At 35.4% G+C, this 22,062-nt stretch overlaps 4 protein-coding genes across 6 annotated transcripts; 1 reads left to right on the top strand and 3 right to left on the bottom strand.

Moving 5' to 3' along the window:
* Positions 1-153: 153 nt before the first annotated feature.
* Positions 154-5,543, bottom strand: LOC107431799 (DNA replication licensing factor MCM2). Its single transcript, XM_048462322.2, has 17 exons — positions 5,050-5,543; positions 4,752-4,933; positions 4,435-4,616; positions 4,134-4,323; positions 3,786-4,005; positions 3,492-3,699; positions 3,232-3,366; positions 2,950-3,141; positions 2,688-2,860; positions 2,369-2,557; positions 2,154-2,270; positions 1,770-1,854; positions 1,546-1,698; positions 1,319-1,444; positions 1,043-1,225; positions 493-657; positions 154-387 (listed from the first exon to the last, which is right to left on the bottom strand). Exons 1-17 carry the CDS (start codon positions 5,274-5,276, stop codon positions 271-273), a joined length of 2,844 nt encoding a protein of 947 aa, XP_048318279.1. The 5' UTR covers positions 5,277-5,543; the 3' UTR covers positions 154-270.
* Positions 5,544-6,929: 1,386 nt separating this feature from the next.
* Positions 6,930-8,200, bottom strand: LOC107431778 (uncharacterized). Its single transcript, XM_016042770.4, has one exon. It carries the CDS (start codon positions 7,793-7,795, stop codon positions 7,208-7,210), a length of 588 nt encoding a protein of 195 aa, XP_015898256.2. The 5' UTR covers positions 7,796-8,200; the 3' UTR covers positions 6,930-7,207.
* Positions 8,201-11,330: 3,130 nt separating this feature from the next.
* Positions 11,331-12,920, bottom strand: LOC107424619 (protein vip1). Its single transcript, XM_048462677.2, has 4 exons — positions 12,454-12,920; positions 12,186-12,270; positions 11,985-12,086; positions 11,331-11,895 (listed from the first exon to the last, which is right to left on the bottom strand). The coding sequence occupies exons 1-4, from the start codon at positions 12,594-12,596 to the stop codon at positions 11,617-11,619; spliced, it is 609 nt and encodes a 202-aa protein (XP_048318634.1). The 5' UTR covers positions 12,597-12,920; the 3' UTR covers positions 11,331-11,616.
* Positions 12,921-13,331: 411 nt separating this feature from the next.
* On the top strand, positions 13,332-19,582 carry LOC107424623 (probable protein S-acyltransferase 7). 3 transcript variants are annotated; one of them, XM_016034469.4, is made up of 6 exons: positions 13,332-14,008; positions 15,334-15,565; positions 15,939-16,115; positions 16,786-17,091; positions 18,261-18,494; positions 18,584-19,582. In XM_016034469.4, exons 2-6 carry the CDS (start codon positions 15,461-15,463, stop codon positions 19,022-19,024), a joined length of 1,263 nt encoding a protein of 420 aa, XP_015889955.2. In that variant the 5' UTR covers positions 13,332-14,008; positions 15,334-15,460; the 3' UTR covers positions 19,025-19,582. The 3 variants fall into 3 exon arrangements, with proteins under 3 accessions (XP_015889955.2, XP_015889954.2, XP_015889953.2); XM_016034468.4 differs by having other exon boundaries at positions 15,310-15,565; XM_016034467.4 differs by having other exon boundaries at positions 15,190-15,565.
* The last annotated feature ends 2,480 nt before the right edge of the window (positions 19,583-22,062 follow it).

Genomic DNA, 22,062 nt, shown 5'->3' with positions numbered 1-22,062 from the left:
TGCTCGTCGTTGAACTTTTTATTTATGGGCACTATAGACGAACTGAAATAAAAAGTTTCTTCTTTTCTTTTTTTTTTTCTTTTTTCCCCGTGCACACTTGGTCGTATTCTCCTAAGTTTAGGTCAGCCTGTTTGTCTTATCACATCAATCACATAAAGAACATCATGAGCAAATCTAATTAATCTCTATGCAATTCTAAAGTCTCCTAAATATTATAGTTCGTGTTCGACTTAAATAAGCCATTCAACATCCCAATTACATATTCGGACATCATCTTGCAAGACGATGCCTTATTACTCCAAGCTGTTCGTCCAGAACAAAATTTGCTCTTGAAAATAGGGTGCTAGTAAAGAAGGGCTTTAAATCGTAGATCTCGTGTTCTTGTGCCTGCACAGATTGAAAACAAACCAGAAAAAGGTCAAAGGTCAAAGGCTATATATAACCAATTAATACAGACAGAAAAGATCTTCCACTGTTTATCCTAGAGATTACCTTGTTTTCCAAATCTTCTACTTTCACATCAATATGGGTACGCCCTGCAGTAGACCCAGAAGAAACAATCTCTTCAAAGTGCAGTGCATTCTTCACAAGCTCACGAAGAAGATATAGGAGCAGCTCATTGTAATCCTTCTTGAAAGTCATGTACTTTCTGAAGGTCTGCAACAGAAAAATTATATTTTTAAAACCAACTCTTCAGAAATCAACCACCAAAGTAATTCAAGGCCAATAATTATGTATAATTAAAGTAAAGCCCGCTAGAATATTTTCTTCTAAAATCTAATGCTGCTCAAGAGAGGCACAGGGGAACAAGAAGTGACAACCTGATGCCTAGTGCATAAGTGCTTATACAACAATATGCTAGAATAAACTTGTATCATGCATGCACTAGACATCAGGTGACATAATGCAAAGTATCCAAAAATTAGAGAACGAATCAAACGTGACAAGCACACCGGATATGCTTTGAGAATAACGTGCAGCAGAATCCGGATGCAAAGAATGTATAGTAGAACATTAATTAAGGTAAGAACTCTTTCCATACCTTCTGTAGAGCTTTCTGTACTCCAAATTTTTGTGTTGAGATGAATGAATCGAGTAAAACTCGAATTGCCATGTCTGCATCTTCTTGTGTGACATGCTGTCTGAGGTGCATTCTTGCATGCGCTTCAGACATTCGTATCATGGACTCTAAGTGCCTTACTGCTATATGGACTCCTTGTCCATGCTACATATAAAAATGCAAGAGAGTTTATATATCAAGGTTTCAGATAAACCATCAATCAAAATCCTTGTAAGAAAAGTGTGAAGAGAAGCTAACATTGGATTTTTCCCGCAGATCAACATAAACATGAGTGAGCTTCTCCATATCAGCTTCGTGCAACCTCGGGAATACATTCAGTTTGGCATAAGTAATATATTTCTTTAGTAAATCTTGAGGAAGAATCTGGAAAATGGAAGGTAATACTCCAATGATACACAGTAACACAATTAGAAAATATATAGAAGCAATGAGAAGACAGTAACGGTGGAATATCGAGTATAAACCTCATTATCTACTGGGTTGGAGGAGCCTTGCACATCTTCTTGGGATTCATTTAAGGACTTCTCATCCAAGTGACCTCCCTTGGGTTGCGACTTGAAATGACTATCAACTACAAATTTCGCAAGCATTTCATCTGTAACAGGATCCACTACATCCTGGATTGCATTTCCTTTCATGTTAGCACCAACAAATAAAACTGAGTAAAGAATAGAGATTTCACAATTACCTTAACAACACATAGGATGTCAAACCGGGAGATGATGGGATCTGTTAACTCAACATTTTGTGAAAATGCTTTTGAGGAATCATATCTGGAATATAAAATAGCTATATTAAAATTCTTAGAAAAGAAAGTGAATGCTATTATGACAAGGAGAGTAGGGAGATAAAAAATGTTGAGATTAGATATGTCTACTCAAAGAAGCATTCATGCATCTCAAGTGTGCAATATAAATCTGTCCAAAAAGCTCTCAAACTTGTATACTTGAGTATAGGTCATTTAGAAACTTATCAACAAATATGCACCAATCAATAGGTGCTCCTCGCACATTCACGCAGTTTAAAGAATTCTACTATAAAACATAACCTTTTAATTTCGCTATTTACATACCTTCCTCCAATAGGATTTGCAGCAGCAATAACAGAGCAGCGTGCTTGAAGAGAAGTGACAATTCCGGCCTTTGATATACTAATACTCTGCTGCTCCATGGCCTCATGTATACTCACCCTGATGTAATTAGATATCTTAACATTGACACTTGTTTTCTGCGGTTGAGCACACTTATAGAAACTGAGAAAATTACATTAACACTTGTGTTTCCTCACCTGTCTTGATCATTCATTTTGTCAAATTCATCAATAAGACATATTCCTTTGTCTGCTAGAACAAGTGCTCCTCCTTCAAGCGTCCACTCCCTTGTGACTGGGTCCTTGTGCACTGCTGCTGTAAGCCCAACAGCAGAAGCCCCTTTACCAGTAGTATAAACAGCCCTTTGTCCAGTCTTTTCAACGTACCTAAATTGAAAATAGAAAAGAAAAGGATCCTTCTTTGAATAAATGCATGTTCTTTTTTTTTCTTTTTTTTCTTTTTTTTTTTTCTGTAGAAAACGGAATCACTTTGAAATTTTAAGCTTTTAGCACCTACTTGAGAAATTGCGATTTGGCTGTACCCGGGTCACCAAGAAGAAGTACATTTATATCTCCTCGGAGCCTATGCTTCCCAACTACATTCTTCTCTTGGCCTCCAAACATAGCAAGGGCTATTGCGGTTTTTATGTCCTCATGGCCATAGATAGATGGAGCAATAGACTTGACAATCTGTAGTTCACATGATATGTCATTATAGATATACTTCATGATATTGCAGAGGGACACTATTGAAAAGAAGAGACTATATTATAACAAACCCTTTCTCCTATTCTGGGGTCTTTAGCCAACTTTTCAATCTCTTCTTTGTCTTCTTGGGTAAGTTTGTAAGCAGAAAAGAGGTCCTGTTTCTTTGTCACATGGTTTGCCTCAACTACAGTTGCAAATACAGGAAAGCCATTCTTTGTGTTCAAAGACAAGTCAAAATTATTCGTGTAAATTCCTGTGACCTCCTGAAATAAATTATATTGAGCAGAAACAGATGTCAGCGAGTATTCAAAACAAAAGGGAGACCACAAATAACCAAGTTTGAAGTATTTTACTATCTCTTCCCCAGGGCGAGCACAATCAATCAGATCATTCAACAGTATCACTTCCTTGTATCTTGGAAGCCGACCTGCAGGCACAATTCCCGGGCTCTCTTGGAGAGTAAGCTTTTGGTAATTCCTATATATAGTCTGCAAATGAAGGCAAGCAAAGATAATAAGGTATGCTCAAACATGTGTTCCACGGTTGCTGACAAAACCACAAATGAAAAAAAAAAAAAAAAAAAAATCGTATTAGTTGGGGAAGTAGTAATTACCTGCTCAATATTGACAGTAAATGGTCCTTTTGATTGACATTCAGGGCAAGAACCAACCTTGACTTCGGAGTACGAATTCTGAAAAAAGGGCCCCAAGATTGTCCCACATTTGTTGCAGTCATACTTTACCTGTTGCAACTGGGGAAAGACTCCAGAACGTCTGGTCACAACTCCCCCGATGCGGATCATCGTATTCAAATGAATCTGCCTGCACAAATCCGAGAATAAAAATTGGAACCCTAGGGGGGAAGAAATAAGGAGCAGAAAAGCAATAAAAAAGAACTTTCACATTACCTAATGTTCCGAATTTGATCATATACCGGTAAGTTGGTAATTCGAACATAAATCTTCTGATGGATGTTTTTGTAGTTTGGATGTAAATTAAAGACAACATTCTTGGCAACATCTTCCATAACTTCTAAAACTGATTGTGGGGCATCAGCCAACCAAATTGCAATATTGGGATGTATATAGATAAATTGCTTGTAATCAATCTCCAGGCTACACTTGTTGGCTGCAAATAAAAAATGCGTGCAAGATTGAGCAAGATGCAAGCCTAAACATACATACATACATCAACATTCCAAGGAAAAAAGATACAGTTTATTATTATTATTATTATTATTATTATTATTACCATACCTGAGACCATCTCATTAATGAGACGCACGTATTCAAAGTCAGCATGTTCATTTTTGGGATTGACGTATGTGAGTAGAAATTCCTTGAACTTCTTGGCTATAAAACGACGAACTTCGTCTCTAGTAACCCACTCTCTAAGTGTACCCTGAACACGATACATCTCAAACTCGCCCTCCTCGTCATCTTCATCCTGATAAACAATGAACACCAAAAATGCAAATGGAATAAGGAAACTGAGTATCAATATGATCATCAGATTGAGTTTAGCACAGCAGAAGCGAAATAATCACTGTAAAAAAACCTCGAAGTGCTCGTCATCGGTTTGATCAGTAGTGGGAAAATCACCCCGCTGTGACCTGCCTGGTGAACTTTGCATTCCATCCATGTCATCGTAGCTCCTAGGTGCCGCCGCAGGAGGAGGAGGTGGAGGCCTCAAATCGGCCCGAGATCTTTTTGAAGGCCTGTAATTGTCATCATCAGTGTCTGCAATTAAACCAAACCCCAAAAAAAAAAAAAATGTCAATCTTCAACATAAATCTGTCTCTACGTATAAACAAACATGAACATGGTATTAGGATGGTATTTGTTGCATTTGGAGATTAGGTTATAGATTATTACCTTGATCGTGAAGAAGCTGAGGGAGCTTGCGGGAGGTAAGGCGAACATCATCTCGGTTATCGAGCTCCATTTCGGCGGCCCTGCGATCGGCCATGATCTGACTCAAATCCCTTTGGTCCTCAAGGGAGTCATCCAGCCCAACCGATTCGTAGTGGTCCTGACCATTCATCTGCCGATAATCGCTGCAAAAACCAAAACCAAAAAAAAAAAAAAAACGAGTTGAGTTGATTTTCATTTGCAAAATAGAAACACCCGAAATACATATCATGAAAATAGAAGAAGAGAATTCGGAACAAACTCCATGAAATTGTCGTTGTAGAGATCTTCTCCTTCCTCTTCTTCCTCGAGGATATCATCAGGTTCGTCTCGTATGATTTGGGGGTCGACGGCAGCCTCATCGTCATCGGAGGAGGATGGGAAGTGATCGGAGGTGCGGCTGGTGAATGGCAACTGATCCGTGTTGAAAGCCCCACCCGACGTCGGCGATTCTGGGGTCGACGCTGGATTACTAGAGTTCCCCGCCATTTCTTTGCAATTTTTCAGAAATCCAATTGTGCCCTACTCACTCCTCTCTTTTTTTTTGGCCTCCACCTCAGTGGGAGTAACCACTAATACCCCCATCCCCCATCTGTTGTTTCTTTGGCGGGAAATTTTCCCGCCAACTTCTCATCCACGTCATCTGGCCCACCACCTTCCAACGACGTGTCGGTCGTACTCTCCCAGATTGTTAGTGGGCCATAAAAACCGTTATTTTGGGTAGTCACTCAGTCTGGTGGAGGCCCAAAGACCCAAAATAGAAAATGACGCACAAGCAAATCGTGATCGTGTAATTACCTGTTCTTATTCCCATGGGTGCAATCCTCATTCAATATCAATCTGAATTTGCGTTATTTCCATTTTTCTTTTTTCTTTTTTCTTTTTTCATTTTCTTTTTTTTTTTTCCTAAAAGGAATTTGTATTATTTAAAAAAAATAAAAATAATAAAAAAAGCTTACTTCCCTTTTGTTTGATAATGAGTATAGGAGAATTCGAACTTATGTCATTGTTTAAAGAAACAGTCATTATGGGTAATTCCCTTAGTTTGAGCACTGTCACCCATGCCAATAGAGCATGAACTCGAATCTATCAGGTTGGGATATAGAGGAAAGCCAAAAAAATGGGTTGCTCTGCTGAGATAAAAAAAATTATACTTATTAAAGTATTTATGTTTATTAATAATAGTAGTACTGTTAATATTATCGAAATATTAATTAAATTTATTTATTAAATAATATGATAAATAATATAATAATACATAATTATTTTTTTATTCATTTATTCAAATCAAAATTTATTTATTCATATTTATATTATAAAATTAATATATAATATTTTATTATATATTATTTGGTAAATTAATTTGATAAATATAAAATTATTTATGCTGTATAATAATATTATATATGCGTGGATCTATATATTTTTATTAAATTTTTTTCTGTTTTTCAATAATAATAAACTTTAACAACAAAATATTACTTTCTCATACAAATGTTTTGAGTTTAAATCCTTGACCTCGTATCAAAAAATAGACAAAAATAAATAACAATAACAGTAAAAATCCTACCTATTTGTTGTTTGCTGCAAAATTTATAGCTGCATAAGAATCTTCTTTGTGGCTTGGCACGTGAAATGACTGCTTTATTTGCAGATGCAGATTTATACATATATATACACGGACACACATCAAAAGATAGAGGAATTAACTTCTAATTAATTAATCAAGCAACTTGATAATCAAAAACGTATGGCATGAATAATAATATTAGCGATACCAATATAATCAAGACCCTTTTAATTTGTAGTTGTATATAAGCTCCATCTAATAAATTAAGCACGTACACTTTTGTGGTTGAATAGTGTATAGTGAAACCCTTTCTAATTTTGAACCCGAATTAATCTTCCATTTGCAGGAGTACGAACGTGAGAGCCTTTCGTTTTGTTCTATCTCAATCAAAAATCACAAGACAAAACTACTACTTTAGCTGGGAAAAACATACAAATACATACAATATTATATTTGTTAAGCCTTACATCCAATCCGTGTCATATATGGTTGATGCTAATTGTCATGTTTCAAGAATTTAATTAAAAATTTATACTGTAAAGGACGTGGAAATCAATCATAAAGTACTAACAGAAAGGAAAGCTGCAGAAACATATTATTCGAGTAATAATAATATGTTTAATGTATTCATGCATATTAGTTAATATCTTCAAGTCATAACATAAGAAATACGTACGATACAGAAACGAAAGAAGAGAAGAGGTCCACCAAATCAACAAATTAATATCCCAATATACCAAATATATATATATATATATATATATATATATATAGTAATAAGGAGGGATGGGACGGATGGGCTGGGATGGTATGGGAAGGCCTGCTTATATAAGCCAGTTTAGAGAAGAAATTAAAGGCTTCTCTCGAGCATTTCCTGGAACCTTTTGAAGGACTCGAGCTTCTGCATGCGCATCTGCTTGTGAAACCTGTTAATAAACAAGTCCGCAACATGATCAATCTCGTCTTCCAGCTTGAAATCCTGTCCTTCCTCCTTGGAATTCCTCACCATATCAATCACAGATCCACCCTCCTGCAGATCATCATCATCATCATCCTGATCCTGATCGAATAGGCGGTGCCTTAGATCTGGGTATTTTGCATCATCTTCATGATGATGATCATCATCATCATCCACGGCCAACAGGTGGGTGTGGCTCTGCCAGCTGGCGTTGGGCTTGGCATTGTAGAGAATAATGGCCTTGCGCTGATCCCCAACAATAACATCCTCGTCATCGTCGCCATGCGGTCCCTGCAGGAGATTATGAACTTTCTTGGAGAGTGAACCCAGAAGGACCTTCTTGTTCTTCATCAATGAGAACATTATAAGGCGGGCTTTTACTGCGTTGGTTTTGCTCTTGATGGCCATGGACTTGGCTTTAGCTATTGAACTTAAAACGGACACGATCCGTTTCACAAGAGCCGAAACCTTCTTCTTCATGATCTTTAATGTGTATATGAGATGAATTTCTTTTTATTCTAGCTAGCACGCACGTACTCTATATATATATATATATGTAGTTAATTCCGCACCTATATATATATGTATGTATGTATATATATGCAGCCTTATTCGGAACTGAATCGAAAAGAAAAGGACATTGATATTGGAGGAGGAGGAAGAGTATGTAGCAGAGTTAATACTGGAAATGAGGTTTAATTGGCAGCTAGCAAATAAGGGGAGCTTAGCATAGCATGAAGGAAAACCAAGGGCTTAGGCATATATGTATAAAGGAAAACAAAAAGATGCATGCTACTTTTAGGTGGTGAAGTGGGGGGACGGGATGGTAAAAGTGATGGCTGATAAAATATCAAGACACAGAAGCTTCCCAGCACAGCAATTCCATACTACCCACCCACGTGGATTATGTATATATATATATATATATATCTATGATTCATGAATTAATCCATGGAGATGGAGCGCAGCACTAAGTTAATTTGGTCGACACATCAAACATATATAATATTGTATTTTTATATGGTTTAGGAGATCCTTAAAGACAGATCCATTATATCCCGGCCTTAACAGATTGAGTAATGGCGATGGCAATGGCATGCAGGTGGATAAAGAGATTCTTCTGCACATTTTTCATTTTAATAACCAACAAAAGGAGTTAAAATATAGAAAGGACTTTAATTTAGGCGGTGAAAGTAAAAGTCTCGCTAAAAAGTGATGGCAGAAAAAGCAATCGACCCTGGATTCTTTTGCATCACCATGCACCTGGTTTGTGCTATTGCTAGCTACCTACAATAACCTTTTATACATCTTAATTTATATTATATATACATACATATTTATATTATAATTTTTCTGTGGTATATCGGATAACAAATTATTTTATATAAAACGTACATGTTATGATAAATATTTAATATACAGACCATTGCAGAATTGATATATATATATATCTATATATATATTATATTAAGTAATTAGCATGCACGAAAGATTTTCAAAAGAAAACATTTACATCAACTCTGACTTTCTTATCCTATGAATAACATCATTAGATAATTCTAAGATCATCTAATGTACATCATAGACTGAGTGACTTAATTTAACAACATGAAAAACATAATATTAATGCTTTTAATTAATATAGACGAAAAGCCAAGGTCTAATTTGATAGCAACCGCTTCACTTTTAAGATATTAAGGGAAAAGTTGGGACTTGAGAAATGAATTGGGTGAGTGATTGGAATAATCGCTGAACCAGGATGCCAATTTGGTAAAATTAACACTCTTTTCTTTTATTAGTCTTTATACATGTTGGTCCTTTCCCAGAAGATGAACAGACATTATTTATATAATTAGCATGGTCTTTTTGTTTTTTATTTTTTTTTCCCTTTCTTTTTCCTTTTCCTTTCCTTTTTTCAAGGATGAGATTGAATAATATGACCTGGCTTTTTAGTTGTCGTTAGAAAAGAAAAGGGACTGCTTTTTAATTTGCTAAAATTAGTCATACTATTTGTCGTGTTGTAAAAGGCAATCGTGAAAATAATTTTACGACTCTGAGGATGTCTCAGCAAATATAATGAACTTGCTGCCTAATAAATAATACATTTTATCTCTCCCTCCAAGTCCAAGTGGCCTTTTTTTTCTTTGTCCTTTATATATTTTCATTTATTATTATTCATTATTATAATTTTTTTTCCTAATAATCCAAGTTGCCCATAAAGTTAATAATACTACCCTCCAATTTACATAAACCCTAACCCCAGTTTGCGATCCCATTATTCTTTCAAAACAATGAATATAGAACAAAGTTTGTGATCCCATTCACAAGATGAGTGCATATTATGTTTGAGTTCACTCCTATAAGTTTCAACCAAAAGAACGATATGTAGTTGTATTTTGGAATTTTTGCTTCTTTTTTTTTTTTTCAGTATTAAGTAGTCATTTTCTTTTCAAAGAAATAATCATTATATTTTCTATTTGGCATATGTGGAACTTTACCTCTAAAATAAATGTTGTCTACTACCCATCTTCATCATTACACATAATTTAGCAGAGATAATCATGGATCACATGTAATAAAACCTTTATTTAGGCGATATGCCAATGGAAATGAGCTAATTTCATATATAAGATAGAGAGCATAAATGAACAAAAGGAAAACACAAAAATACCCACCCTTCAAGTAAAATAAAGAAAAATGCTCATATCTTTTATTTTCAATAATTTTACCCACATTTTGACTTATTTTACATAATAAATTATCCAAAATATCCTCATCATATTATCCAAATAAACTCATAAATAAATAAATTTACTTTATGGTCACCATTATTGCTTAACCTTATCAAAAAATTCAACAATATAATTGGCATAACAAACACTTGTAGCTTTACTATGATTTTTGAATAATGGTACCTAATTGTTTTCTATCACATACATATATATATTCGGATATTCATCAAAATATTTTTTTTAGTTAAAAATTGGTAAATATTAAAATTTATGCACCTGTTAATTGTGTAGCTATTTAATGAAATATTATTGGATTTTTTTTTTATATAACTTTGATGATAATCTTTATTTTTATTTATACATCGTTAAAGGAAAATATGAAAAAAAAAAGAAGAGGAAAATACAAAAATAAAAATAAAAAAGAAAAAAAGATGTTAATCTGAAGTTGAAAGCAATACGCTTTGCCTCCGTTTGGGAGGGAGCCCTACCATGGGACGGATATAGACAAAATCAAGTAATATTATCTCGTCCCCATTAAAGAGGTAGCCTTCTTCCATCAGATAGAAGGTAGGGTGTAGACAAATTTTAGTCGGAATACCACACCACCATAAGGGATGGAACCCCTTTTATAGGGAGGGGACAGAGGGAGGGGCTCATTCTATGAGGAGGGAATCCTCGCTATGGAAAAACCCTATCAACGATGAAAGCAAAATATTTTGACTTGATTATGTCTATTTCGTGCTTCCAACCCCATGATAGAGGTGTGTCGTAAGCTCAAACATGGTTTTTCTTTCATTTTTCTTTATTTTTTCTTTTTTCTTTTCATATTTTTCTTATTCTTTTCTATATTTTCTTATAACAATTTACAAATAAAAATGAAGATTATTATTAAAGTAAAAAAAATTAGTAAAGCTACAAGTACAGATTATTGAAGATAATGAAAGTTACAAAGCAAATCTATGTTTTTGTAGGTTTACGCTAGGTGATATATAAGACTATTTTGGATAATTCATTGGATAGAAAAAGTAAAAGGTGGACAAAAAATTATCAAAAATAAGAGAAGTGGACAATTTCATTTTTTTTTTTTTTTTTTTTTTGTGGGCTGAAAGGGATGGCATTTTTATGTTTTTTGGAATGAAAAATGCTAAAATTCTTGGATTTTTTTTTTGTTTTTTTGGGTCATATATACATCAAATGGGGCATGCTGGATACTCTAGTTTAGGCCCATATTTTGTTCGGCCTGCCACACATGCCTAAATGATAAGCATATTTGAACCCAAATCTCTCCATAAAAATTCTTTAACCAGAATTCTCATTGTCTAAGTACATCACATTATACTTCATCCAAAATATTAAAAAGTCTCATAAACTCATATAAGCATAAGTTTTAAGAGTTTCTGTATGTTATGCTTTTAAAACCAGCGAACGAAATGAAAAAACAGAAAAAAGAAAAAAGAAGCACATCCTTAATCAGTATAAGTGCAAGTGCAATAGGTGGGTAGGTAGGCGGAAGCAGGTAGAGGAGGGTGAATTCATTTCTACTTTCTGGAGTTGAGGTTGTCGGTCTTCTTAGTTGTGAGATCCAGAGGCACGCTTGGAGGCCTTGTCTATTACATCAGACAGCCAATCTGCTGCGCTGGTTGGTATAGAGTTAGAGTGGTTGGTGATGATTGATGATATTGCTGATGTTGTGTGCTCCACCACCGCTCTACCTCTGGCAGCTGAGACCTTGTAGTTTTCCTCCAACATGTCTTTGCTCTTGTTCAATATGTCAATGCTTTCAGAAGCTATATTCTGCAGTATCGGGATGAATCCTATTCCTTCCTTTTTTGATTGGATCTTTTTCCTCTGTTATAATATATATATATATATATAGGTTAGGCTTACGATATTTTTAATATAATAGGGAGGAGGGCGTGACGAAAAGAGGGAAAAACCTGGAGAGTGGTACTGCTGGCGTAGTCATCATCAGAAATAATAGGAATTGCTAAATCCAGGGCAGGCAATACGCGAATTGGTTGGTCTGCGAGGATGGCATCCTGCAATGCATGCGTGTATATATTGTGTAGAAATTTGATATGTATAAAGTAGCATAATATCCATTGTTAAGAATTAATGGTGGTGTTGGTTTTGCTTACATCAAGGAGAAGAGCAGTTTGAAAAGCAAAAGGGTGGGCGAATGTCACTAAAGCAGAGTACTGACTGAAGGACTGGTCTTTATTTCTGGCACATATATATATATATATATATATATATATATATATATATTAATTAATCAATTAATAAAAAAAGAAAAGAAAAAAGAAAGAAGAAACGGATGATGAGAGAAAGGAAGGATGGAATCGAGGCAGGTAGCGGATAGGTTTAATAAAGATGATGAAATTAAGTAAAAAGAAGTGGAGAGACCTGAAGATGCAGAGTTCCTGGACGTTTCCACAATAAGAGAAGAAGTGATCAAGGTCAGCAGCAGTGACCTTGGGAGACAAGTTCAGAACCTGAACAGTCAACTCCTGTATTATCCTTCTGCCGCTGCTACTACCACTAGACATTGTGTTTATCGTCTCATCTGAATAAATTTCCCCACTCCAGCTAGCTAGTTTTAGTATTCCACATTAATTATAACCCCATATTTGCGTATTTGGCTATTGGATTATGGAATCCGATCCTGCGCTGTGCCAATGGAAGAAATCCTTGAAACTAAAACTAACTTTTACATATGCTTCTTATTCGACCGGTCCTCTTTCAATATCTTTTATGCTGCTCGAAAGTGAAAGAGTAACCATGATGAATCATCCATCCAACCATCCATTTGATTAAAACTATGCAATTAAAATGAGAAATTACTTCTTAGAAAATACAAACTGATAAATTAAAAATTATGAATAATTTAGAGATAAGATGGATGATGAATTGAGTTGGTCATTGAATCATGATTCATCAAGTCATGACTCATGAATTTATACGAATTTATGATAGAAGAAAGAGAGATAGCGTGTCGCTTTCGTAGCCAAAGATTCTTCAAAAGACACGTTGGGAGCTGCAAGTGCCTAGCTGTCGTGTCGGGGAATTACTTTTTGACCATCTTTTTTTTCTTTTATTCTATTCTATTTTTTTTTTGTTTTTTTTTTTTTTTATATTACCTGGACAAAATTACACATAGACTTGCGTTCAACAGGCCCTGGATGCATCGTTGCAATGGATTCTAAATACACTAAATAGTCATTTCACATGCACATAAACTCCATTATGATTCTGAGTCCTCTCACTGTGGGGGGTCGAAGTTGGAAGACAAAAAAGAAGGAAAAAGAACCAAAAAATAAATAAATAAAGGGAAGACGCCCAAAACACAAATCATGGTGGTGTGGAGGCAACTCATCGATTACAACCGGTGGCCATGTCCAACCAAACCCAAAGCTTGAAAGACAAAAGCTTAAAAAGTAAAAGACACATCAATTAAATTTATTATTAATTTAATAAGAGACAGACTACCATTTATCAACAAAAAAAAAAAAAAAAAAAAAAGTAAGAGAGTGAGAGAAAGAGCAGAGGGTGCGCAAACTCGCAGTGCATACATGTCGTCTTCTCCCACTCTTGCTCTCTCTCGCTGCGTGTATTGTCTAAATTCTAAAGAATCTAAACTAACTGAAAAATAAAACACAAAAATATACATTACGGATAAATAAAAAACCATATACCCAAAAAAAAGAAAGAAAAAAAAAACAGAGAGAGAGAGAGAGAGAGCGACAAGTTCGTCAAACTCGGGGATCCGACTCGCGCGGCGGGAAAGAACCACCGGAGCATTTGGCCTTCTCTCTCTGTCTCTGTCTCTGTCTCTCTCTCTCTCTCTGACTCTGCAATCACCTCCGGTGTGGGCCGTTCCTCAGACTCTGGGTTTTCGGGACTCCGGAAACCCTGAGTCTCGATCCCTATTCCCTACCCCTTTCATTCTCTTCTTCTTCAGGTATTCCTCTTTTCTCTATCATCTTTTTACTTCTTTCTGTGTGTTTTAATTTTCCGATCGTTGTTCTACATTGTCATTTTTGTCTCCATTCCTTTCTTTTTTCTCGCCTTGATGATTGTTATAATGCAAGTTGGTATCAGTTCTGCACAACCCGTTTTGTTGCTCTGTTTCTCAGAAAAATCGTTTCTGGGGACGATTTTCAGAAACCAGACAAGAGAAAACAATTTTTTGTTGTTTTCAAATGGAAATGCTGTTTGAAAACTCATTATTGACCCAAAAAAAGAGATTATGGAAAGTTTCCAACTTTTTAGGGAATATTATGATAATTATTATATATATATTTATATATATATATATATATATATATATATATATATATATATATATATATATATATATATATATATATTCTTAACGTTGGAATTTTGATTACAATTTTTGCAGTAATCGTCAATTTGAGCTTCTTCGTTTGCGAGTTAGTTATCATAGTCAAGTAGTCTCACACTGTTAATAATCTACACATATGAAATAACTCATGCACTCAGTTATTTACTGCATATTTCCTCCACAAGCTGTCATTGCTCTTGCAACTTTATCGTAATCCACTATACCGCTCATGTTATTTTGTCTGAGAATATCATCATTTTGGGCGACTTACAAATGAAGTTGATGAATCTGACACCATGCTACAACTATTAAATGATGCATTCCTCTCTTAAATTTGTAAAATTTGGAACAATTTTGTTGTTAATTGAACAAGGTGCTGCAACTTTTAGTCAATTAGATGGATAATATTGGCAAAATTTAGAAAGATAAATAATCGGGAGTTGGAACCTGCAAACTTCTCTTTGTTGTTAATGGCATGTGGGTTTTCTGTGTTTTTTGCTATCGCGATAACAGTTTTCAAGTTTTGATTGAAAACAACCTGGAGCACCTCTTATTTTTCAGAAAAAAAGCCTATGTTTTAATTATGTTGTGGAACATTTTATCAGAAACCACGCCACATACATTTTTGTTCTCCAGATGAAAGGTTTTCAGTATCTTTCCCTGTCTACCAGTCATGAATTTGTGGATTTATTTCTACCTTGATCTTTTATTTATTTGTCTAAATTTCTTATTGTTTTTGAATAACATGCCTGACTTTCTTCATTTTTCTTTTATGTGTAAATTATTGCAACAAGGCCCTCTCATATATCATCATTTGGAAGTTAAGCAGTTGAGGTCATGCACAGTGTACCCTATAATTTTATGCTGACTGTACTTGCTTGATTCATCATCCATGCTACAACTGTTTCTTTCAGTTTGGGCGTTGACATCTAGCACAGTGTCTGTACAGTTGAAAATCAAGTGGTCACGATGCCTTGCTTACTCTGATCTTCAGAATATTGTACGGGGAGCATTACAGAAATAAAAAATAAAAAAAAAAATATTTAGGTCATTTTGCAGCCAAGCATGTTCACAACCCCCCTGCCTCCTCAGCTGTCTGATTCCAACCGCCGCATTATAGATACGCCTGGCCCATCCCTTCGAGTTTATCAAGTTTGGAAAGGAAGTAATGTAAGCTCTATATCTTCGGCTTTCCCCCTCTTTATTTGCCAATTGAATGGTGATTTCCTCTTTATTGTATGTCACATAATGCCGTGGAATCATCAAACAAACTTTCTTTTGTTGGTGGATACTCTGGAAAGATTTCAATGTTATGTGCTTGTTGATATTAAAGTTAATTAGAAAACAATATAAAGCTGATAGACTATTCATCTCAATATAAAGCTTCATATAATTTTTATGAAGTTCTGCATGTACTAATATCCTTTAAATTTGTTATAAAAAACAACATGCATATTTTATACTAGAGGATCTAAAATGTGCAAGCTATATGTATGTTTCCCATAAAACCCAACTACTTACTCATGTTACATTAATGTTGCAGAGATTTTGCCTCAAAGGAAGGCTTATATTTGGTCCAGATGTGAGGTCACTATTCCTTACAGTGTTCCTAATAGTGGCCCCGGTGATCCTTTTCTGTGCCTTTGTTTCTAATAGACTTATTGACAATATCAATCATGGTGAACTTATCGTAATTATATGTGTTGTCTTCACCATTTATGTAAGTTCTTCCTTTTTAACTTTCTTTATTTTGGATTCCATAAAGGCTTATAAGTTTCTATTCTTGTTACATTTTGCATAGTATGTAAACTATCATGGCATTAAGGTAAAGGTAGTTAAACACTGGCCTGCTATAGATAATATTAAAGCCATGTTAATCATTTAGATAAGCATATTACTTCACCTGATATTTCGTTAAAAACATTGATAACATTGGCAAATATTGGAAGGAACTGAGGATAAGAGAGGAAATTGCATCTTTCATACTTCACTGTTCTGTCTTAAGAAAGTTAAAATCTCATCGCAATTTAATCTGAAAGCTTTACATGATTCTGACTTAGGTACTCTTTTGTGAAAACCAAAATAGGCAGCTCCAGTTCTGAAATTCAAATGAAGCCCAACATTGAGCATTCTGCTTTAAAGGCAGACATAAACTTTTGTTATTAGTTTGTGCCCCAAACATGTGGATGCTGTGAAATAATAAATGATCTTACATATCAAGTAATTTTTTGATGACACTTTTTCTTTAACATTTTGTATGTATCTTTCAATTGAGTCTAGAAGTTTCAAAATTTTGCTCCACTTTCCTTATTAGAGCTTGCATATCATTGCACCATTGTATATTTGAAGCAACTTCCTAGCTTAACTCTTTGGCTAATTAATTGTTGCAGGATATTCTTATCCTCTTAGTTACATCTGGAAGAGATCCTGGCATTATTCCCCGCAACGAGCATCCTCCAGAACCAGAAGAGGTTGATGGCTCTACAGTCTCTTCTGATTGTCCATCAAGTCATAATGGAGCTCCAAGTTTACCCCTAACGAAAGATGTTGTAGTTAATGGAATAGTAGTCAAAGTCAAGTATTGTCAAACATGCATGCTATATCGTCCACCACGATGCTCTCATTGCTCAATATGCAATAACTGTGTTGAGCGATTCGATCACCATTGTCCATGGGTGGGGCAATGTATTGGGAAGGTATCCATCTAATTATCCTCTGGTGTAAAGATTGAATTTAGTTTTGTCCTCCTCTTCTTGATATTTCTTGAGTGTCATTGGAGAAAAAGTATCATAATCATTATAAAGTAAAGCTTACCATAGTTCTGGTTATGTTTATGGCTTCTACTTTGATGGACCTATGAGTCAGCTGTAGCTGTCATTAGTTGTTCTTTTGTATTCCATGCGACTTTCTTACTCCTGAAGTATGTTTTTGCAGTTCTGACTTGAAGTCTGTCTGAATTTTCTTTAGGTCGTGCAAGGAACAGTATGTTAATTTGGAAAAAAAAAATAAAATAAAAAGGGCACTGTGATTCTGCAGTTTCTAATATTGTCTATATAATACAAATCCTTTTGTGTTCTGTTTTCTAGATAATAATTTATCATCAAATTTTCACTTTTAATAAGTTTATTATAGTTAAGTATAATGATGTAGAAGCACCATATGTTTATTATCTGAAGGGTCCAAAGATTATGAAGTCTGATGCACCTCGAATTCTCATCAGATGCTTATATCATGCTTTACTCTTATGACCTCCCATAAAGCAAGACAAATCACACTCCAAAATTAATTATTTCTATCCATATTGAATAATATGCGTTCAGTAATTCCTAGGTAAAAAGTACATGATAGCTAATTACATATTATTCTTAATTGGGTAATCATATACTATGTTTGAGTGTCTCATTGTATGGAGATTTATGATAAGTTGAGAGATGCCACTATGATAAATCTTTCACTGCTTCTAGCTGTTGGCTTGGTTTTTCGCTTTCCATGATAATGCGGAAGAATCTAAGAATTTTCTTGTTAACTTAAAATGAAGAATTGTAGTATATTCATTGGAAATATTAAAAAAAAAAAAAAAAAACATCTTAGTATGCCTTTATCTTATTTGAAAATGGGAACAGCAATCATAATGAATGGTTGATTCTTTATCATTTGCTAATTGCTTTTATCTAATTCTTCCTCCCCCTTCACTTATTCTTCATCCTTTGGTCTCATGTGTGTGCTTATGTGTTTAGTGTATTTACTTTATATACTGCTTCTTCATTCAAATCCTAGGAAACAAGTATTCTGATTATACCCTGATGTTGATGGATGCATTCTTACCCTACATAGGCCTAACTGGGTTGAAGTGTTTTGTTCACAGAGGAATTACAGATTCTTTTTCATGTTTGTATCATCAACAACCTTGCTGTGTCTTTATGTTTTTTCCTTCTGCTGGGTAAACATCAGTAATATAACGGACGATGAGCAATGCAGTCTCTGGAGGGCTTTTGCAAAATCTCCTGTTTCTGTAATTCTGATCGTGTATACATTTATAGCTGCTTGGTTTGTTGGAGGTCTCACCACATTTCATCTCTATTTAATTTGCACAAATCAGGTTCTTATATCCTCTTTTACTTTATGTATGTTTGTTATTCTCATTGCTTTGCCTCCCTCGGAGTAAAAAATTAACTATTGTTTCTGCAGACAACATATGAGAACTTTCGGTATCGATATGAGGGAAAAATGAATCCTTATAATCATGGGTGTGCTCGCAATGTTGTGGAAATCTTCTTCTCTGGAATTCCAAAATCTAAAAACAACTTCAGAGCAATGGTGAAGGGTGATTCATCTTCTGTCTATAATGCTTCAACTACACTGGGACATTCAATGAGCCCAGAGATGGCGAAAACAAGTTTTGACATAGAGATGGGGAAACGACAAGCTGTTGCTGCTGAAGATTTCACAGATATACATAGACAGATTGATAGTGTTGAGGGAATGGAGAGGTGTGGAACCCAGCCAAGACATACAGACTGGGATTCTAAAGCTAACTGGGAGATCACACCTGATATACAGATTTTGGCTGCTGAGTTTGGAATGGGATATGGTGTAACAGACAGACAGAAAATTCATGGAAGCCTTTAAAACTAAACATTTTTAAGGCCTAAACTACTGTCTGAGCGGTGTTTCTGATGTTAGGGCCAGGGGAGTGATAATGGTCACTCACTAGCTTATCGGAGTTGGTGGGAGACGTCACACTGAACTCCATTGTTGGGAGCTTGTTTGGAAACCTGACTTCTCCGATAAAGGAAGGAATGCTGTGGTTCACAGCTATTATTTTGCAGAGGCACGTTATGCATCAAACTCTTTTCCATTTCCATGGGTATTTGGTCTTTTAAGTGTTGTGCTATATTGTGTATTAGTTTTTCTGGGGAATTGGCTGGTGTTTATATATTATCTCAATTTGTTTGGTAGTAGTTTGTAAAGGAAAGAAACAACAACAACAACAACAAAAACAAAAACAAAACAAAAAAAAAAAAAAAAAACAAAAAGGAGAAAAAGGTTTGTGTTTTTTTTTTTGGGGGGGGGGGAGGGGGGGGAGAACCCTAATTCTATTTCAGTCTTTATTGATTGCAATTCAGTTTCAGTCGGCAGGCAAAAGAAGAGCTTGTCTATTTTAATGACAAGCTGTTTTACTTTATATGTCTTTATCTTGTTTTTTCATTTATTTAGGTTTGCAATAATTAGTAATGGTTGTTGGAAATTGCTATGGTTGACATTTGAACCCAACATAAGCATAATTGAAAAATAAAAATAATAAAATTTTGCAATATTGATAATTTAAATAAGCAAATAGATAAATAATAAAAAATAAAAACTGAAGGGTAAAACAAGGGCTGTATTTAGTGAGATTACAGCGGACTGTTAACAAGGGATAAAAGGGGGATTAACATCTCGGCATGAAATGTAATTAGAGGTACTGAAATATGTCCTACTGTTTGCTAAATTTATGTGCTTCTTTATATTCTCAGGCACTGAATTAAGTCCTACTGTTTGCTGAATTTATGTGCTTCTTTATATTCTCCATTGCCTTGTGAATAATTGCACAATTATTAGCTTTTAATTGATAGCGAGAATTAGATGACCCCCTTTTATTGGCCAATTGCTTTCAATAAAGATGGTTCAGGATTTGGCTTGCGTTTGACAACTAATTGAAACAGAGATAAAAGCACACAACATCAGAAACACTAGCATATTCGGTATCCTAGGAATGCAAACAATGGAGGCTTTGTTGCATGCTCATGTCTTTAAACCCCACGTTGTTGCATGCAGATCGTAACTAGTTTTCTTGTAGATTCCTGAATGTCCTGCCAATTTTACACCTAAGAAATCAACTGTCATTTTCTCACAGCTATCCCTGTACATTTCTCCAGCTGCCAAATGATTTTCATCGTTTTCATCGTCTGATATCACAAATAATGGCGACTCAGGCATTCCACTCTGAATTATAGCAGCATAACCAGGCCTTTGTTCCTGATGTCCAACACTTGAAGGAAAAGAAGAAGAACCATTGTTGGTGGTGGCAGTGATAGATGCCAAACCGTTACCAACTACTGGATAACCCCCATGGGCACATTTGAATGAGTTGGTATTACCACTAGCAAAACCTCTAAGGCGTAGTGGAGCCACTGAATTGTTATTGATTTTAGCACCCATTGTCGTAGCTTTCTGTAACAAGGCTGTAGCGGATGTATAACTGGAGGCCATGTCCATGGAAAAGGCATTTGTTCTTGGATCCGTATTCAAAATCCCAGCTGAGCTCGAGTTTGGGGACAATGGCTCAGCTGAATTGTCCGTAATCTCATTGGGATTGGAGCAAAAAGTAGAGCCGGTGGTCAAGGATGAAGTGAAAAGCTCTTGCACCTGGCTTTGCATTACTACTGCTCCAGGGGAAACAATATGCTTCTGGTTGTTCACTTTGTAATGCTCCTGTGTCATTTTTGCACAGAAGGCTCTATGTGTAACAAGCTATCCTTCCTGTACCAAAACATTGAAGGAAACCTCATGAAACAAATTATGGGGAAATTGAAAATGGGTTAATCTCAAAAGGTTAAACCATGTGAAGTTACCAATAAATATGTAATCCCGAGTGTACTAACTATATTAGTATCATGTATGTTGTCAATTATGTATAAATACCGAGAGAAAATGGTGCCACAATCACAATGATAGTCACGGGTGCCACAGATCTTTGTGTGTGCGTTCCAGTCTGACTGAACAGCGTAACGTTTGGAGCACTCGTGACATTTCCATTTCTTTTCTCCATGCTTTCTGCAGAAGTGTTTCTTAATGCCAGTTAGGTCACCTAGAGCACTGCTTGGGTCATGATGCACACAATTTGGATGAGGGCAGACATACACTCTTCTTGACCTCAGCTTTTGCCCTTTGCTTCAGTTTCCAGGGTAAGTTGTGCCCTCTTCTGTGGAGCTGAAGGTTCTGATCTCTCGGAAAACCTTTATGGCATACCTTACAAATGTACCTATTTGTTGCCATTAGAGTTGTAGGTGACAATGCCACAACCTCTGCATTGGGGTCTGCGCAATTACAAGTGTACATGCACCACGGGCCTGGCTCACTAATTTAAGGTTGGTAAGATTCAATTAGCTTAGTTATGTATACTGTGTCCCATATATGTAGATCAAACCAAATTGTCAATTTGTCTATTCCTACGGGAAAAAAAAAAAATAAAAATAAAAACTAAATAATAATAATAATAATATAAAAAGCCCCAAATAGATATGTTTGCGTAAACCATGAAAAAAATGAAACATGTTCTGCTTGCCTGGATTCCCTGGTCTTTTCATTTTTGATCTAGCGTTGGAAGGAGTGGAGACGTCTGCACCATTTTCAGCAAGATTAATGGCACTTCCAACCCTAATAATGGTGCTTTGGAACACTGCTCCATTATTGTCAATTTGGTGAACAAAGTTTGATATATTTGGGAGGATTATCAAGTCACGTGCAGAGAAGTAGGCTGAGGAAAAAGAAAACCGAATCAAAGACCATGGAATGTAATTATAGAAGAGAATTATGTGACAGCAGCATTATTGTATGAAATTGAATTAGTTACATAACAATTGGGGTCTATTTATCCTACTAGCAACTTCAACTTTAATTGATGA

The sequence above is a fragment of the Ziziphus jujuba genome, chromosome 12 (assembly GCF_031755915.1).
Source record: "Ziziphus jujuba cultivar Dongzao chromosome 12, ASM3175591v1".
In the NCBI taxonomy this organism is placed as follows: domain Eukaryota; kingdom Viridiplantae; phylum Streptophyta; class Magnoliopsida; order Rosales; family Rhamnaceae; genus Ziziphus; species Ziziphus jujuba.
The sequence above is the reverse complement of the archived record's forward strand: the minus strand, read 5'-3'. Positions and strand labels throughout refer to the sequence as shown.

Bases quoted from the DNA above. Each gene is read 5' to 3' on its own strand.
- LOC107424619 (XM_048462677.2), bottom strand. From the start codon at position 12,596: ATGTCTAGTGGTAGTAGCAGCGGCAGAAGGATAATACAGGAGTTGACT. The intron at 12,087-12,185 runs GTAAGCAAAACC...CATGCATTGCAG, and splicing joins AAACTGCTCTTCTCCTTGAT to GATGCCATCCTCGCAGACCA. The intron at 11,896-11,984 runs GTTTTTCCCTCT...ATATTATAACAG, and splicing joins CCAGCAGTACCACTCTCCAG to AGGAAAAAGATCCAATCAAA.
- LOC107424623 (XM_016034469.4), top strand. From the start codon at position 15,461: ATGTTCACAACCCCCCTGCCTCCTCAGCTGTCTGATTCCAACCGCCGC. The intron at 15,566-15,938 runs GTAAGCTCTATA...TTAATGTTGCAG, and splicing joins AAGTTTGGAAAGGAAGTAAT to AGATTTTGCCTCAAAGGAAG. The intron at 18,495-18,583 runs GTTCTTATATCC...TTGTTTCTGCAG, and splicing joins ATTTAATTTGCACAAATCAG to ACAACATATGAGAACTTTCG.
- LOC107431778 (XM_016042770.4), bottom strand. From the start codon at position 7,795: ATGAAGAAGAAGGTTTCGGCTCTTGTGAAACGGATCGTGTCCGTTTTA.
- LOC107431799 (XM_048462322.2), bottom strand. From the start codon at position 5,276: ATGGCGGGGAACTCTAGTAATCCAGCGTCGACCCCAGAATCGCCGACG. The intron at 3,367-3,491 runs GTAATTACTACT...CTTCATTTGCAG, and splicing joins TTACTGTCAATATTGAGCAG to ACTATATATAGGAATTACCA. The intron at 3,142-3,231 runs GTAAAATACTTC...AATTTATTTCAG, and splicing joins CTCGCCCTGGGGAAGAGATA to GAGGTCACAGGAATTTACAC.